We start from the raw sequence: 15,094 nt of genomic DNA, 5'->3' as shown, positions 1-15,094 counted from the left end.
CAAGAATCAATCTCCAAACTCAATATCCTACATAGATGTTATCAAGACCTGGTTTCAGACTGTGTTAGGGTAGGACTATAGAAATCTTATTCTCGAATGAGGACATAACTTCTAAAGCATGGCCTCGATGGAGTCTCTATTAGATGCTCAATGTACTAAGGGTGTGTTAGAACATCAGTGTCCCCAGCATGTCTCAGCCTCTAGTATCTATGCTTCATTCTCAACCTCATAGCTGCCAACTTCTGGTAACTCTGTACAGTCTCATTCTGTGTATAGACAGTGCAATCTTAGCTGAATACTTTGGAGGAATTTCTTCTTGACTTCTTCGGATTCCTTTCTTCTATATTGCTCTCATTTATAGATTATAGCTGCTTCATCTGCCCCAAACTCTGATTTTTGCCTTCTCCACTCAGCAGGACCACATGATTTGTTTGGACTCCATTGCATTGCACACTGGCCAGAAATTTGTCCCTAGGGAAAAGACAGCATTGAAAGTGGGACTGCCTTTGTGCATGTCCATTCTCTCAAGGATAATGTTCTTGTATTAGCTGTTGTCTTATTGTATAAAACATTTGATATATTTATATGTATATATGTGTATACACACATTTGTTGGTTTAATTTTCTTATCATTTACAGTAGGAGGGCTAGTCTAGTAGTATATGGGAAAAATGTTCTCCTAGAAAGTGAGTTGAAATATTTTTTCATATTTATAAAGTGCTTATTACAAATAATTTCAACCTTCACCATTGCCCTTAGGAATTTTGCTGTAAATCAAATCTTATTTTTCCATTGTTCTTCCATATAAAATGAGAGTTTTGTTAGAAAGTGCTAGGGATTACTTACTGGCATATTTCCCCCATTTCTGTAGACTTCTAAGTATTTTGAGTATTTCCAATTTGGATTCCAGACAAATGTTCAGAAAAGAAACACAAAGTGATTGTTTCCAGTGGTTTGTTTAATTGTATAACATTATCTCTGAACCACAATCAGAGTTGTTAAAGCATAAGCAGCAATTAAAGGAAAATTAACTTGGAACAAATAAATAAAATTCATTTCCTCATTTCTAAAGAATTTTCACTGAAAGATTTCAAGATGAATAGGTCCAGAATCCAAATTGCACTGAATTCTTTCTATAGGTATCTTTATAACTTCATCTTTAAATGCTTTTCTCTGTCCATTATTGAATTAACATCTGCTAAGTTTATCTACCATGTGTTTTTTAAAACCTAAGAATTACAATTTTAGGTCAGTATGAAAAGTAATTATTATTAACTTGACATTTTTAATAATGTCTTTAAGTGACTGCAATCCACTGTCAGGACACAGCCTTTAATCCTTTGTCCTCGATGAGCATCTTCCATTAGTAAGTTTCTCATACTTGTGAAGTTCCTACTAGGATATGTATATCGATTCTTACACAAAGTGTTAATCAAATTATTAAATATTTAGGTACTGATTTTACTTCGCATTTGATCTTTTTAATATTTATTTTTTAAATTTATTTATTTGGTTGCGCCAGGTCTTTGTTGCGGCAGGTGAGCTCCTTAGTTGCAACAGGCGGGCTCTTTAGTTGTGACATGCGAACACTTAGTTGCAGCATGCATGTGGGATCTAGTTCCCTGACCAGGGATTTAACCCGGGCCCCCTGCAATGGGAGCGCAGAGTCTCATCCACTGCGCCATCAGGGAAGTCCCCTCATTTGATCTTTTAAAGATCATAACTAATAAAAAATATTCCTAGAGTTACTGCATTGCCATCTAATGGAATAGATTTCACTGCAGATGGTTTAGAAGCTCTATGAGCAGATACAATCTGCTAGCATTGGCCTTTGAAGCTATATAAATGGTTAGGAAATAATTGTTTTCCTCCTTGAACTCTGTCTAATTCACTTTCAATTCTTTATCCTGTGGAACATGACTTTTCTTCCAAGTGATCTTTGGCTTATGGAAAATTTGAGAACTGCCAAGACGTGGCAGAAATGTAGAATATATGTAAGAGAGTAGTGTGAAATGAAGATTAAAATGTAAACAGGTAGACCATAAAGGAAATCAAAGGAAATCATAAGAAAGAAATTGTTATAAAATGAACCTAGAGAGGAAAATATCAATAAAGAGTTTAATTTTATCTGTTACTCATCTGACATTATCCAAGAGCCTTTGAAGGATTTTAAGCAAGAATGTAATGAGGTCAGATCTTCGCTTTGATATGTCAAAGAGGTATCAACCACCCAAATGCTAGGAATGACTTTCCCAAGGTAAGATGAACTATAGTTGGCTGTGGTGATTGTGTCGTTTATTCTTTCCTTTATTCCTGTCTACTACTCCTTATTGCCAGGCACATTCATCCCTGGGGCCATACAGTCAGTTATCTTTCTAGCATTGAAGGACTAGACTGTCTAGAGGATTGATCTTAGGTTCGTATGAGGATAACTGATTTTATTAACTTAGCACTCATGAGAAAATGGATTTCAAAACCTCTTCTGTGCTAAGAATGACACGTCATTTATTACTTGAATCATTTTAGATAAATGCCTTTATATCTACTAGTGGGAACTTTTGGTAATTTCTAATGTTATGAAAAGTACAAAGGAAAATTTATTGGGAATATGAAAATCTCTTGACTCCCTGACAGATTCTAGACAAGGAGAAGAGTTTGGAGGATCACGAATAATGGACGTTCAATAGTGCCATGCTTCTTTAGGAATATAATGATGAAAATTTAATGATGGAAAATATTTACATGCTTAAGCTATACTTACTATCTATAGTTGATTAAAAGTTTTGTTTTACTCCCAATTTTAATTTTAGTTGCTCACGTATTTGGTGAGCACTATGAATCTTGATATTTTGCCACAAAAATAACAGAATTTTAGATTTGCAAGACTGTTCAGCCCAACATTTTCCCTTTTTATTCTCCTCATTGAAATATCCTCAACTCTCTATTCTGTAAGTGTCAAGATTTTCTAATTTTTCCCAGTATTTACCATTCTTCCTTAGATAAGCTACTTTTAATCTCTTGTCCTTTTCAAATGTTTCATTAGGAAATAAAACCATGTTAAGAAAAGAGGGACCAAGGTATGAAAGACAAGGCCAATAACTGAAGAAATTATTATAAAATAAAGGAATTTACCCTCTTCTAATCCAGTCATATCAGAGGTAAGGATTCTAGTACAAAAGAAGGTTATAAGTAGAACAACTAAGTTCGAATGTACCTTGAACAAGATTTAATCCTGTTTTTCTGACATCATGTATCATTAATGTCCGCTGTAACTCTAAATTGCCAAAATTTAGATGACAGATTTTTATGATCATCATACTTGTAAGTAGCAGAATAAATTTTAGGCAGAAATTTATTTATTAATTTATTTTCTTTTAGCCAGATCTTCTCTTCTGTGACCCACCAACACCCATACAATATTTTATTATTTATTTTTGCTTAACTTACACCCATACCATAGAAAATACTTAGGGGATGGAAGCTGGGGAGGAGGGAATGCTATCCAACCCTATCTAGTTTTACCATCTTCTATCACTTCTAAAAAATATGTGTATTCCTCTCAGTTCCTTAACGTAACAGATTTTGCAACTTTAAAGACAAGAAGAGTCTCCCTTATTTCTCTACTATCATGCAATCATATCTCCCCCTTGAGACAATGAAAGCATAATGACTAAGTAACTTAGGCTAAGGTGTGTCAAAGTGGAGAGGGATGGGAGCTTAAAAAAAATTCCAAATGCATTATCCTATAATGTATATCTTTGCTTTTCCGGCAGTGTCTTTCACATAAAAGTCCTCATTAAACATTTGGTGAGTGAATGAATGACCTGGGATGAACTATGTCTGTACACAAAGTCTGAGGTGACCAGGACACCTTCCAATTTGAGAAAATAATGTTAGACAGCTGTGACCCTGGAGAGACTATTGCTTCAGCTGGAGCTTACATAAATTCAGCATGTTAAAGAATGTTAATCTTTTGTTGTTGAATATTCAAAAGTATGGCAACTGGTTAGAAATTGCTTGAAATTTATTTCAGTTTATAAAAGTGTTCCCAGCTTTAAAATGAGCTGTTCCCCAATTTAGTGAAACAATTTTGATGAGGTGATTTTCACATGGGCTTAGAGAGAGGAGGGATGTGTGTGGGAAAAAAAGCCTAAAGAAGTGTGTATGGATGGACAAGTTGTAAAGGTGTCATGGGGTCTACCTAAGGGACTGGTATCACAGCTCGTGCCTGGCAGTTCTGGAGAGATGGTTGAGGGCTTTAAGGAGAACAAAGTCTTCAAGACTTGCTTTGTAAATCATGGGGCACAAATAGGGCTGCTTTGATGGTCATTTAAGAATGTGTGAATCTGAATTGGAAGGAAAATTTCTCCATACATCTGCAAGGCACAGCATTACTGTGGTGCAGTGGAGTCTCTAGAGGACCCAATATCGCCCTGACGTCTTGAAAGTTTTGTCTTAGATGCCAGCAGATGAGCACCAGTAGTAATGGCGGTGATGAGGAACTTGGGGATAATGAACATGGGTGGTGAACATTAGCGGTACTGAGAGCAGGTGAGGAAGAGCATCAAGACATTAATGAAGAGAAAACTCAAAGTACCAGCCAACCAGAGTGTGTTGTGTGTTGGAATGTGGGAAGGTGCTAATGAAGGATGGTGTTTCTTCACAAACCTGGACGTTTGTCATTAGCATCTAAGGGCATAAGCCATAGAAACAAGGATGATTATTCTTAATGCAGCCCCATTTGTACCCACTACTGTCTGACATGATTCACTTGTATATATTTGTTGTTCAAAAGATCCTTACATTCACTATCTTAGAAAAGTCAATTTAATAACTCATTCCCAGTCAAGCTGGACTCTTGGCATGTCCCTAGGTTAGGGTTACCAGAGTATCAAATAAAATACAGTACACCTACTATAATTTTAACTTTATATAAACAGCAAATAATATTTTAAGGTAAGAATGTCCCCAATATTGCCTGGGACATACTTAGATTCCCCCACCAAAAAAAAGTTGTTTATCTAAAAAGTTGTTTATCTAAAATTCAAATTTAACAAGGTGTTCTGTGTTTTTATCTGGCAACTCTACCCTAGATTTCTAGGCCTGTTGCATCAGTAACCTCCATCTGCCAGGTGGCCATCTCACACCCCATATATATATATATATATATATATATATATATATATATATATATATATATATATATATATATATAGTGAGTTTACACACTTTTTCAAAGGAGAGAAGGATTTAAGTGTCACAATATGTAAAATATTAGAGACAGCAAGACACAAAAATAAATTTTACTCTTGGATCTACTATTCACTGACTGCTGTCTATTCCTGAGCTTGGATTTCCTTATCTGTGAATGAGAATGATACACTATGGTGTTGTAGGAACACATTTTATGTTTTTTTGGTTATTTGTTTTGTTTTTAATGGTAGGGTGATATCAAGGGGTTACATATATATATGTATTCATATATATATATATATATATATTCCAGTTATTATCAACACTTTTAGCTTTAGGAAGTGAACTCTAGCTGGGACTACACAATTTTGATCCCACATTATGATAAGAAGATACTGCTCATTTCTTTCACATAAAATGTTTGAAAGAAGTTAATATTCATCTCACTTTGAATAACTCTCTTTGATGCCTGATTTCCAGCAATCCTTTGAATTTTTCTGTTTTCAAAAATATTGCTTCTAGGGGACAGATTGCCATGGTTTCTTCAAATAAAGTCCCAATCATACTTATGTAAAGAGAACTTCATTGTCAAATGGACAGGATTTATTCATCAGAGGAAATAACCACAGCAGAAGTGTAGACACAAAGGTTCCAGTACACTGAAACGGTAGCTTGAACGCTTAAGCTCAATTTCAACAATAAAAGGCTTGTGACACTCAGAAACCTCTTTAAACTTCTGAGGTCTCAGTTTCTTTAAATATGAAATCATGGCAACAGAATAGATTTGTGATTCCCAAATGCAGTTGAATAGAATCATCCTGAGATTTTTTTCTTTCAATTTTAGATTCCTGGGTTCCACCCAAGACCTAAACGATCTGGCGACCACATCTGGGGAATCTCCCTATGATAATCATTACCTCAGAAAATAAAGACAGTCCAGGAACAGTTGGTATGCCGATACAAAAAAATATGAGTTAATAATATTTATCTAATATCAGAAATATAGAGCTAAGTGAAAAAATAATGTCTATAAATAATACTGCACATTGAGACTAAAATGAGATTAGGGAAGTTGCATCATTAATCTAGGTAGGAATAATGAGATTCAAAAAAAAACCACATTATGACCAGCAGATCTTGGATATCTGCAATTTTTAGCTGTTCCCAAATGATTCTGAAGATGAGCAATATGAAGGAATGGCTGGGTTCTTCCATACAACACACTTAATTTCATGTAAAGTTCTGACTACTATAGCTGTTATATGGTTTCCTTCTACAAAAATGATGACTGTTAAATAATTGACAACAATGAAAATGAAAACGTCTTTCATTAGAAAGTCATATGGCAGTCATGCTGGATTTTTAAAAACCACCTTGACAAATAGACAAGAAGGAGTAATATCTCAGGCAGTCTGTTTTCTATTGTTCTTCATTAGGTGGGACTCCTCTTTTCTTCAAAAAACAGTTCTCTTTATACTGCTGGAAGCCTTTACAAACAATATACTGCTAAATCAAGCCTCCATGTTTCAAGCCAGCAGACAAATGAGCTTTGTATTTAGTCCCGCAATCAAAACTTTCTTCCTACTCAAGGTTTCATGATGTTTTCTTTCACATCTTTTTGTTGAATTTATTGAGCGTTCATGGAGCTCCTATTTTGTGTTTAGAACTACATACAAAGAATAAAATCCTTATGCATGTGCTCATGAAGGTGAAAGAAGATATTTAACAAATGAAGAATATATAGCTGTATGCCATCATTAGAAAAAAATAAGTAAAATGACAAGAATTTTTGAAGGAGGAAGAAATTAATGGTGGTGGGAGCAATCTAAAAAATTTGCATGAAGAGAAGAGTGCTCTGAGTGAGGAGAACTGGTTACGTTGAAGGTGCGAAAGGAGATACAGAGAGATTTTGACATTTCGCAACTAAGACCAAATCTTTTTGCCATTGACTTTCAAGCCTTGTAAGAAAACCTCACATGTCAAACACATATTCTACCACCAGCCACTCTTTCCAGCCTGAATCTTCCAGATGTACTGAATATTTTATTGGTTTTCCTTTGTCCTTCAATGTTCTATATAAGTTATATAAAATTGAAGTCATCTTTTTTATATCTTTTAAGTCATTTTTCTTTCTACATTGCTCTTTGATCAAATGTTGTTCAGTGCTTTCTCTGGCTAAGTAGAAAGTTCACAAGGAATTGGTACCAGCAGTTACCTCTGCAGTAGCACTGTGCAATAGAACTTTCTGCAATGATGAAACTATTCTATATCTTTGCTGTCCAATATGGTAACCACTAGCCATATATTGAGTGCTTGAAATATGGCTAGGCAAATGAGAAATTGAATTTTTAATTTTAATTAATTTAAATTTAAATAGCCACATGTGGTTAATGGCATCCATATTCTGTCAAAATCATCAACTGTCATTGTGGATTTGTTGTCTTTGTCGTTCTATCAGTTTTTGTCTCATGTATCTTCTGTGATTAGGTTCGGAAATGTTCAGTGCAACTTGAGCGGGTGTTGAAGCAAGGTGGTTGCTGGACAGGGGAGGGATGAAAAGACATGCGTTTTCACCCTGTATCCTTTTTACTGTGTGGATGGATTTCCTATGCAAAGAAAAACAAAAACTATAATAAAAGAAAACAAATTTTTTTTTAAATGTTGTTCAGTGCTTTTGTTTGTTTCTATGACCACCTTTTAACTTTTGACATAAATTCTGGCTCTTCTTAGATATTTTAGTGTGACCCTTACTCTTTAAGAGAGTTTCAAGTACTTATTTTCCTAATACCTGCATTTAATCATCATTCTCTTTCCAAAACATGGAAAAGTGAATGACGAATTATTTTTACTTCCTTTCTTGGCCAGCCCTGAAGTTTAGTCAAATTGGCATCATTCTGGTATACAATCCATCCAAGTTCATTCTGGTTCTTACACTCTCTTCAAAACACTGAAATATGCTTTACCACAATATTGGCTCTACAAGTTCTAGGTAATTACAACTTCTCCCTTAAAACAGTACAGTTTCCACTTTCCCTCCTAAAACTACTGGTCAAATATATATGTGTTTTATGAAAGTCCTACCTAGATTAATGCTACAACTTCCCCACCCCAAGTTTAGTCTCAATATGCAGTATTTACTATTTATACATTATTTTTTACCTAAGTCTTTCTACACTTCTGACATTAGATAAATAGTATGAATTCATAGTTTTCTGTAGCACCAGGACAATTGTTCTTTGAGTGCTTCCGTAATGTGAAGTAGTATCGGTACAGGAAAATTCCCTGGATAGACTTGCCAGATAACATACTGGATACCTAGTTAAATTTGAATTTCAAATAAATAATGAATAACTTTTAGTGTAATTATGCACGTGTGGGTCATACCTGTATCAAAACTATATTAATTATTTATTTTGCATTCAAATTTAAGTGTATTTTTATTTGCTAACTTTGGCAACACTAACGGGAAATTATTACCAAGACTACATCCGGCTTCCCCAAAGAGACCTGCTTCATGTTTTTTTCCTTCCTCTTTCCCTCCCTTTCTCCCTCTTCTTACTTTGTTTAGTCCCTTCACTTGTGAAGTCCCTTCACTTGTTGCTGTCAACCCTGGACCCTTTTTGGTACATACACTCCCTGCCTCAGGTTTCTCACAAGCCATTCTCATCTGACATATTTGTGCATGCTGTCTGAAACCATTTTGCCAAGTCTTTATTACCTGCTCTAAGATCTTCCAGTGCTCTCTCATGACGAAGGCCAAATTCTCAGTTTAATTTTCAGGCTCCCTCTTAATTAAGGGCATCTTTCTATTCAGTTTCTGTCCCACTAATTTCCCAAATTAGTGCCTCACTCCAAATGCCTTTTAATTAAATGTGTTTACTGTATCTATACCTCCTGGCCAGGCTACTTGTGTGTCTTAGATATGTGTGTCTTCTCATCTGATTACCTTGTCAAGCTCTCATGCATATGCTTTCCTGGATGCTTTCCTATACTTTTTAACCCTTCTGTCATTACTTTTCTATGAAGTTATCTGTAACAATTACTTTAACACGTGATCCCATACTGTATTTTGTTTTTTAAGCAACGTTACCTTTTTGTCCCTCAGTAAAATACTAGTATTTTTTAGGTCAGTGTGTCCTTTCTATTAATCAAATAGCAGCCATTCAATAAATATGGTTTGAATTGAGTAGAAGAGGATAATGACCTCCTAAAACAGAGGGAACCAATTTCCAGAGGAGGAAACGACTGAAATGGTTGGGAGGATATGGGTGCCACCATCTCTTCTGCTTTGGGTATCTGCTGTGCTGGAATGAGAGCTGCCTTAGTAACAATCAAAGCAGAGTTGAAAAGTGAAAACAAGTCATCAGGCTTTAATCATGCAGCTCAGAGTGAAAGGGCCAAGGCCCTATGATGCTCTAAAATAGAGTATTTTTCCAGAGTTCATTTTAGCACTTAGAAGTCTACAGGTTTATCCTCCTTGTTCTGATTGCTCATCTTGGCATCTCCAGCCTACCTTTCACTTCAAGTTCAGATTCCTACAACTATTGTTCCCGACCATTGCAAGATGTTATTGCATTATATTTGAGACCAGATCAGTGGAGGTCAAAGTACAGGATACTTGACTGAAGGTATGACATTAGGAAAATGGGCATTTCAGTAATCATCTTGAACTTGATATGAAGACAAATAATAAGACACAGGCAGCTCTGATCTACTGACTGAGGCCCAGACATGGCCTGGTATTTTTTGCTAGTACTATATCTCTAGAGTTCATATAAATCAATTTACAGGAACATTATTTATTCCTCTCTCCAAGATGATTTGCCAGAATGAGGTCAGAAAGAAAGATTAATATGACACTTAATACTGCAGCAAGAAGAAAACTGTTTTACAATTAGGGTCAAATCTTAAAGAGGCAGGTGTTTTTGCTTTGCCGGAAAATATTACATTCAGTCTCCCACTAAGGAGCCTGGTAGATCCTATTTTAGTGTGTCTAGTAGTAGTGCAGTGGTGACATAAGCCCAGACCTTTGGTGTCTGAAATCCTAGCTTGACCATCCCTTTAACTTCTCTGAGCCTCAGTTTCATCATCTGAAAATAAGAAAATGTCATGGGGTCTTGTGAGAATTAAAACCGAAAATAGGTGGGGGATGGAAGCCCTGTGCTAATAGTAGCCTCTTGATAAATGGGTACACTTGACTCCACTCCTTACGATCCATCTTTTCTTGCCTATGGAACCTAGGTTTGGGTCTAGGTAGGAATTTGTAAAGTGCTTTTATACTGTAAAGCTCTTTCAAGGGCATTGTCTCATGTATTAAAAAAAATACTGCAGTGAGAAGCAGGGCTTTCTATCACTATCCTTATATTTGTCAGAGAAAGAAGGTGAAACAGAAAAGTTGTGTGTTACAGTGGAAAGAGTCCTAAGCAAGAATCAGGAAAGCTGGTTAAATTTTCAACTGAACCACTAAGTACTTGATGCCCTTGAGCACTTTAGCCCTCTTGTGTGTAAAGTAAAAATTCACTGTAGTATGGCCTAACTCTGAAAGTCTGTAATGCAGCCCAGAGAGGGACAAAATTATAAACAGACTGGGCATTTCTGGTTATTAAGTTCTATGGTTTTCCTCACTTGATCACACTGCTTCTTTTGCAGTGATTTGCAGCATTGATTCCCCACATTTACATGAAGAAATATAAATTTCTTTGCCCTTTAAAATCCAACTGCTAAATGTGCGTGTCTTACAGTAAATGTTGCTCAACCACCAATGATTTGCTGTAACTGCATGGGGGATACACATAAATCAAAAACGCATTTCGAGCTCCGTCCAAATTATAAATTCAATAACTCAGTCCAAATTATAAATCAAATATCTGACTACTGTGCAACTGTCAATCAACTGAAGTAGATTAATAACCTCAACTGAAGTGACTTGATGAACTGTAGAAGTTATGGGAACTATAAGATTTCAGCTCTAATTTGAAGAGCCCTTCACAGTGTTGGCAGAATCTTTCTGCCCACTGGATAACAGGAATAGGGAAACTTATAGAACACACGCCATGGGCTTTACTCAGACCGTCTTTTTGTTCTCATGCCTGCCCTATGCAAAAGGTACTCATCATTATCATTATTTCATAGATGAGAGAATGAAGATCAGAGAGGTGAAGTGGCTTTTTCCATGTCACATGCTACTTGAATATAGAGAAGGGCTCAAACTTCCAGAGAGTCTTTCTCTAGACTCTTAAGTGTTCCATGATACTGCTTCCCATACCTTCTAAGTAGAAGGTGACTGGTGGGTGGAATTTCACAGTCTAATTATCTTCAGTTGAAAACTACCTCTATGGGAATAGAGAATATAAAAGTTCCAAGAAATCTAAGGTATGTTGGATTTATCTTCTTTAATGATGGAAAAAATTCTTTAATTTCCCTTGGTCAAATGGATTATTTCAGCTTATCAGGATGTGCATTGCACCTGTGTAGTTTTCTTCACTTACAGAACTCCAAGATCACTGAAGTTTGCGTAATTCGATGCTTTGCTTTTTCTTATTTTTATAATGATTTTCCTGAGCCATTTATCCACTACCTGCAGCTTCCTCCCTCTCCAGACACAAGATATGCCTGGCCATGTCATGGGGTTTTATGAGTATTAAAAATGGAAAAAGAGGATCTTATGCCAATAGCTCAGTATTGTTTCCCATAGATCATAGATTAGGTAGAGATAAATGGGTTTAATTTATAATTAAATGTGAGAGGAGTACCTACTGCAAGATGGCTCTGTGTTAGCTACCTTCACATGCACTCTTATCTAATTCTCAAAACAACACTGAGTGGCAGTTCTTATTATCATTGAGATTTCTTTAGTAGTCATGAAGTCTATGGAGTTTCTTGGGAAATATGATGAACATATGTGGCCTGTCTTGCAGAAACTTAAGTTACTTTATTGACCCAAAATTCTAGCTTCCGCGAGTAGGAAACGTAAAATCTCCAACACTTACTTCCCATAGGAAATATAGTTCCACAAACATTTATGGAGGTTACGCCTCTCTCCAATATTGCATTACCTTTCATCATTTCCCACAATTCACCAGCCTCTCCCTTGTGACCAACTCTCCCCATTGCATTTAGCATTAGTGCTTTCATGTTGTTTGTACTAGTAGTCGTAGCAGCAGCAGCAGTAGTAGTAGTTATCTCCAGCCAATAAATCTTAAACACTTTAATCTGGATCAAGGTAACCAGTAGCCTTGAGCTCAGAATGACTGGAAACCATCACCAGCCACAGGCACTAAGATGACTCAACTACTGCTTAACAAGAAGATGGACTATGTCCCAGTTAGGACAGGAAAGCATAAAACATGTTGAGGGAAAGAGAATGCTGGATGTTACAAGAATATCAAATACTAGTAACATGATATTCCAAGGGAGTATAGGAAAAGGAATGCAAGCAATACAGATATTTGATATAGTCACTGCACTCCCTTACACTTCAGGGCAGTATAATCCTTGTCAATCCTCCCATGTGATTGTTATGAAATAAATCAGAGGGTGTGCACGCTATTTTGCACATTTCACATTTGACAAAACTGAGGTACGGAGAGGTTAAGTAATTTTACCAGACAGAATGGCTAGCAAACAAGGTAAACTGATCCAGGTATATCCAGCTTTAAAGCTTTTTTCAGTATGGTACAGCTCTGTTACAGAAGCTTCTGCACAGCAAAGGAAACCATAAACAAAACGAAAGGAAAACCCAGAGAATGGGAGAAAATATTTGCAAATGAGGTGACCCACAAGGGATTCATCTCCAAAATATGTGAACAGGTCATGCAGCTCAATATCAGAAAAACAAATAACCCAATCAAAAAATGGGCAGAAGATCTAAATGGACATTTCTCCAAAGACATACAAATGACCAAAAAGCACATTAAAAGATGCTCAACATCACTAATTATTAGAGGAATGCAAATCAAAATTACAATGAGGTACCACCTCACATCAGTCAGAATGACCATCATTAAAATGTCTACAAATAACAAATGCTGGAGAGGGCATGGAGAAAAGGGAACCCTCCTCCACTGTTGGTGGGAATGTAAATTGGTACAGCCACTACGGAGAACAGTATGGAGGTTCCTTAAAAAACTAAAAATAGAGCTACCATATGATCCAGCAATCCCACTCCTGGGCATATATCTGGAGAAAAGCATGATTTGAAAGGATACATGCACCCAATGTTCATTGCAGCACTGTTTACAATAGCCAAGATATGGAAGCAACCTAAATGTCCATTGACAGATGAATGGATAAAGAAGATGTGGTACATATGTACAGTGGAATATTCAGCCATAAAAAAGAATGAAATAATGCCATTTGCAGCAACATGATGGACCTAGAGATTATCATACTAAGTAAAATCAGTGAAAGACAAATATCACATGATATCACTTATATATGGAATCTAAAAAAAAGAAAGATACAAATGAACTTATTTACAAAACAGAATACAGATATCAGAAAGCAGACCTACAGATATCAAAAAGAAACTTATTGTTACCAAAGGGGAAAGGTGGGGGGGGGGTGATACATTGGGAGTTTGGGATTAACATAGACACACTACTATATATAAAATAGATAATCAACAAGGACCTACTCTATAGCACAGGGAACTCTACTCAATACTCTGTAATAACCTATATGGGAAAAGAACCTGAAAAAGAACATATATATATATATATATATATATATATATATATATATATATATATATATGACTAAATCACTTTGCTGTACACCTGAAACTAACACAACACTGTAAATCAAACATACTCCAACGTAAAAAATGAACACAAAAAGAAAAAAATCTCAAAAAAGTAGTCAAAAGTAACCTAGATCAAATTAAAGGAAGGCAAGCATAGTTTCTTATTAGTGACTTCTATCTCCAACCATTCTTAAAATTGCATTATGCAATATTTCACATGATGTATTTGTACAGTTAAATTAACAATAATAGTCATAGAAGATTAAGAAATAGAAAATTATCTTTGCTTCTGGAACACCACCCTCCCAAAGGTAACTACTATTCTGAATTTAATATTAATAATTTTCTTGATTTTCATGTTTAATTGTGATAAGCTACACATTTCATAACATTTACCAACTTAAGTATACTGCTCAGTAGTGTTAAGTTCATTCACATTTTGTGGTCGATCTCCAGAACTCTTTTCCTCCCGTAAGACTGAAACTCTGCACCCACTCAACAACTCCCATCCCTCCTCTCCCCAGCCCCTGGTAACCAGGACTCTGTTTTCCATCTCTATGAAATTGACTACTCTAGGAACCTCATATAAGTAAGGCCATATACTATTTGCCCTTTTGTGTCTGGCTTATTTTACTTAGCATAACATCCTCAAGGTTCATCCATGTTGTACTGTATGTCAGAGTGTCCTTCCTTTGTAAGTCTGAATGATAATCTATTGTGTATATAGACATACATATAGACAGACATACATGTATATTTTGTATATCCATTCATCTGTCAATGGATATTTGGGCTGCTTCTACTTTTTGGCTATTATGAATAATGCTGCTATGAATGTAGGCATGCAGATAATAATTTCCTTGATCTTAATTTTAATTTTCTTGTGAATGAAAATATCTCTAAATGATATGTTATTTACTTTTATATGTTGTTATATCCATGCTTGCAACTAAAGTTTATTTTCCCTGTTAAATTGAATTCCACTGTGTAATACTATTATTTCTTCTGTTGATGGACATTGAATTGTTTCCACTTTTTTCTTGCTAATATGAGCATGCTAATTTGAACATTCTTGTACATGTGGCCTGGTGTATCTTCTACAAACTTGCTAGTCAACTGTGACTAATGTATGAAAAGCACCAGCATCACTTGGAGTTT

General features: G+C 35.7%; 1 protein-coding gene and 2 long non-coding RNA genes across 14 annotated transcripts in view; 2 read left to right on the top strand and 1 right to left on the bottom strand.

Moving 5' to 3' along the window:
• The window catches only part of LOC309666443, a 367,092-nt gene that overhangs the window by 152,074 nt on the left and 199,924 nt on the right, over window positions 1-15,094 (top strand). The gene's annotated exons all lie outside the window — the stretch shown is intronic.
• LOC309666439 overlaps window positions 1-15,094 on the bottom strand; it is a 242,609-nt gene that overhangs the window by 31,944 nt on the left and 195,571 nt on the right. The gene's annotated exons all lie outside the window — the stretch shown is intronic.
• LOC309666438 (uncharacterized protein) overlaps window positions 1-15,094 on the top strand; it is a 312,121-nt gene that overhangs the window by 258,341 nt on the left and 38,686 nt on the right. For 4 of the 11 annotated variants that reach the window (XR_014267103.1, XR_014267105.1, XR_014267106.1 and 1 more), the window contains 2 exons: window positions 3,044-3,158; window positions 6,038-13,910. The exons of 3 other annotated variants lie outside the window; for them this stretch is intronic. Coding sequence is in view for 2 of the 8 variants with exons in the window: in XM_082473903.1 (XP_082330029.1) it covers window positions 3,044-3,099 (56 nt within the window). In the remaining 6 variants the exon portion in view is untranslated. Of the gene's footprint in view, window positions 1-3,043; window positions 5,160-6,037; window positions 13,911-15,094 lie in introns of those variants that run through there. 4 more of the 11 variants (XR_014267104.1, XR_014267102.1, XM_082473904.1 and 1 more) reach the window with 4 other exon arrangements.

The sequence above is a fragment of the Balaenoptera physalus genome (assembly GCF_965194825.1).
Source record: "Balaenoptera physalus genome assembly, chromosome: 8".
Classification (NCBI taxonomy): Eukaryota; Metazoa; Chordata; class Mammalia; order Artiodactyla; family Balaenopteridae; genus Balaenoptera; species Balaenoptera physalus.
The sequence above is the reverse complement of the archived record's forward strand: the minus strand, read 5'-3'. Positions and strand labels throughout refer to the sequence as shown.